Source organism: Nanorana parkeri, unplaced genomic scaffold (assembly GCF_000935625.1).
Source record: "Nanorana parkeri isolate BGI_ZX_2015 unplaced genomic scaffold, ASM93562v1 scaffold194, whole genome shotgun sequence".
Classification (NCBI taxonomy): Eukaryota; Metazoa; Chordata; class Amphibia; order Anura; family Dicroglossidae; genus Nanorana; species Nanorana parkeri.
In genome coordinates this window covers 1285254-1286253 of record NW_017306462.1, presented here as the reverse complement: position 1 = coordinate 1286253, position 1000 = coordinate 1285254, and the positions used below count along the sequence as shown (strand labels likewise).

At 52.4% G+C, this 1000-nt stretch overlaps 1 protein-coding gene across 1 annotated transcript in view; it reads left to right on the top strand.

The window, feature by feature from the left end:
* Positions 1 to 200: 200 nt before the first annotated feature.
* The window catches only part of LTN1 (listerin E3 ubiquitin protein ligase 1), an 88773-nt gene continuing 87973 nt past the window's right edge, over positions 201 to 1000 (top strand). Inside the window, exon 1 of the mRNA XM_018555366.1 lies at positions 201 to 298. Within this exon, the coding sequence (XP_018410868.1) occupies positions 257 to 298 (42 nt within the window). The 5' untranslated portion in view covers positions 201 to 256. The remainder of the gene's footprint in view (positions 299 to 1000) is intronic.

The following is a 1000-nucleotide window of genomic DNA, read 5'->3' as shown; positions in this document are numbered from 1 at the left end:
GCTCACAACAGTCAGTGCTGCCCCAAGAATGGCCAATCACAGCCGAGTCCCGGTTTCAACTCTGAGTTCCTGCCTGTGAACCGAGCGCCTATGTAATGGATCGGGTGAGGGCGGAAGAATGGCAGCGGCCCCGGAGCTTTGTGAGGACGTCATGAACAGGCTTCAGGTGAAATAATCAATTGTCGATTTTACCGAAGGTTTTTACGCCGGGTGAGTGGCCTGCCCGGAGAATTGTTGCCGGTGACGAGAGCGGAGGATGGGCGGGAAAAACAAGCAGAGGACGAAGGGAAATGTTCGGGTGAGTGACACGTGCTGGGGGGATCGATTAGTACTCCTGGACTGCCAGGCATGGTGGGCACTGGGCAGCTCACTTGTCCCAGTATGGTGTGATAGGTGGCATTTCATGCTGGAGCTAGTAGTGCCACAACAACTAATGAGGACTTTAATATCGGGGGAGTGGTCGGGTGTGTGTCAGGCCTGGCTAATTTAAATATTGGGGGGTCACATATGGGAAGTCAGGGTGCTCCATAGAAGATTGATGGCAGGTAGACCGTTTCCTAACGGAATCCACTTAGAAGTATATATAGAGCCATTGGTGACCCCCTGATCACACGACTACTCACCTGGCTGTAATGCTGATCCTCAGGCTTCAGTTCATGGACTCGCTCAGATGAAACAAGTATGCAGATAATGGCCTTTGACCTTTCCCTGATTGGCACTTTTAGCAATGGTTCTACCAGGACAGAAATGGCAGCTTCTTTGTTTCCCCCTATGACAGGACTTGCACCCCCAATTAAAAAACAGATTTCACATGCCTGTGGTTACCTACAAAATGTTATGCTCATCCATATTGCTGCTGTTTCCATCTGATATCAATTATGAAGTATTTCCCAAGCTGACTTCCGATTCTGCAGTGGCTACATTCACTAGCGGGGGTCCTCATCAGCCCCCCCCCCCCCCCCCCCCCCCCCCCCCCCCCGAGCGCGCCAGCGCCAGACCG